Source organism: Sinocyclocheilus rhinocerous, unplaced genomic scaffold (genome assembly GCF_001515625.1).
Source record: "Sinocyclocheilus rhinocerous isolate Xijiao unplaced genomic scaffold, SAMN03320098_v1.1 scaffold4751, whole genome shotgun sequence".
Classification (NCBI taxonomy): domain Eukaryota; kingdom Metazoa; phylum Chordata; class Actinopteri; order Cypriniformes; family Cyprinidae; genus Sinocyclocheilus; species Sinocyclocheilus rhinocerous.
In genome coordinates, this window is record NW_015626091.1 from 44,162 (window position 1) to 46,406 (window position 2,245).

General features: G+C 47.8%; 1 protein-coding gene across 1 annotated transcript in view; it reads left to right on the plus strand.

Moving 5' to 3' along the window:
- Window positions 1–200: 200 nt before the first annotated feature.
- LOC107710764 (lysine-specific demethylase 5A-like) overlaps window positions 201–2,245 on the plus strand; it is a 14,686-nt gene continuing 12,641 nt past the window's right edge. The window contains 3 exon segments of the mRNA XM_016515616.1: window positions 201–910; window positions 1,323–1,400; window positions 1,476–1,598. Of these exon segments, the coding sequence (XP_016371102.1) occupies window positions 764–910; window positions 1,323–1,400; window positions 1,476–1,598 (348 nt within the window). The 5' untranslated portion in view covers window positions 201–763.

The window sequence follows — 2,245 nt, forward strand, 5'->3', positions numbered from 1 at the left end:
TCTGATGTTACATACATGTATCAAAATTATTTAACTTTAATAAAATATTTGTTTTCCTTCTAATGAAATGTTCCATATCCACCCAGAAAACTGAACACAAATCACAGGGATAATCGATATCCACATTAAACCTCTCTAACACTTGTTTAGCTGCATATACAGCATGTAAAATTGTGAATGTAACCTCTTTATACACATTTATTAAACACATTTCAGGCGTTTTACGTTTAGCGTTTGTTTTGTCGTGCAGCTGTTGCAGCGGAAGTACAGCGGTGAAGGTGAAAGATAACACTTCCGGAAACATTTGAGCGGAGGCTAGCGGAAGATGCTAACGGCGTTTGTGAGAATCAGTCGGATTAATAGAGGACTAAACATGGAGGATTTCTCCGGTAACTGACGGATATGATCGCAGAAGGCGAACGAGGCGACACATGCAGAGAAACGAGCGCAGAAGCGAGATGAAGTGACCGGCGGCGGCGGCTTTTGTTCGGCGCGTTTCGCTCCCGATCTCACATAATAAACACAACAGCATTCATAACGCGCCGATTATAATAAACACAACAGCATTCATAACGCGCCGATTATAATAAACACAACATTCATCATAACGCGCCGATCATCTGTTTCTGAACCCGCGTCCCGGTTCGTGTTTGCTTCTAGCGGAGAATCTGAGGAACACGCAGAAATGAGCAGCTGATCTCGCAGAGGGATCCGTTCCCGTGATCATGATCTGACGCTCCGGTCCGTGTGTCAGCGGTTAGTCATGGCGTTGTTCCGCGAGTTCGTGGCTCCGCCGGAGTGTCCAGTGTTCGAGCCCAGCTGGCAGGACTTCAGCGACCCGTTCGGCTTCATCCACAGAATCCGGGAGATCGCCGAGAACACGGGCATCTGCAAGATCCGACCGCCGCAGGTAACGTTACACAACAACAACTGTATACCGTAGTAAAACACAGCACAACACCAGATCAGACTGCCGCAGGTACACAACTGTATACCGTAGTAAAACACAGCACAACACCAGATCAGACCACGCAAATGACACTGAATACCAGGAATGACTCTATTAGACAGCAAGTGCTTCATACTTCATTATTGTTGTTCATTATATTGAGATATAAAATCAGATTTTTTTTGTGTACTTTTATATGGTTTTTTGATAGGGCTTTATTATTCCTTGTTAAACATGGGGTTTCCAGGGAAGTCGTTCTCAATGATAAGTCATGGTTTGATGTGCCCTGATCAGTGGCTCTGGTTAAAGCATGAGTGTGGATGGAGCTGCTCTGTTCACAGACTCATAGCTGCTGTGTGTTTGTGTGTTTCAGGGCTGGCAGCCTCCCTTCGCCTGCGATGTGCGCAGTTTCCGCTTCACTCCTCGAATCCAGCGGCTCAATGAGCTGGAGGTGAGTTCAGTGGCTCAGTCCTGTGATAGTGAAGGTCGCTGTGTTTGTTCCTCACCTCGTGTCTCCTCCCTTCAGGCCCTCACCAGAGTCAAGCTCAACTTCCTCGACCAGATCGCCAAGTTCTGGGAGCTCCAGGGCTGCAAACTGCGCTTTCCTCACGTGGAGAGAAAATTGCTGGACCTGTACCTGCTGAGCAAGGTAATACACATCTGAAGCCCTTTAACACGTGTGTGTGTGTGTGTCTGTGTCTGTGAGTGTGTGTCTGTGAGTGTGTGTGTGTGAGTGTATGTGTCTGTGAGTGTGTGTGTGTGTGTGTGTCTGTGAATGTGTGTCTGTGAGTGTGTGTGTGTGTGTCTGTGAGTGTATGTGTCTGTGAGTGTGTGTGTGTGTGTGTGTATATGTGTATGTGTGTGTATGTGTGAGTGAGTGTGTGTGTGTGTATGTGTGGGTGAGTGTGTGTGTGTGTATGTATATGTGTGTGTGTGTCTGTGAGTGTGTGTGTCTGTGAGTGTGTGTGTGTGTGTGTGTATATGAGTATGTGTGTGTATATGTGAGTGAGTGTGTGTGTGTGTATGTGTGGGTGAGTGTGTGTGTGTGTATGTATATGTGTGTGTGTGTCTGTGAGTGTCTGTGTCTGTGTGTGTATGTGTGGGTGTGTGTGGGTGTCTGTGAGCGTGTGAGTGTGTGTGTCTGTGAGTGTGTGTGTGTGTGTGTGAGTGTCTGTGAGCGTGAGTGCGTGTGTGAGTGAGTGCGTGTGTGTGTGAACGCGCGTGTGTGTGTGAGTGCGCGTGTGTGTGAGCGCGCGTGTGTGTGTGAACGCGCGCGTGTGTGTGTGAACGCGCGTG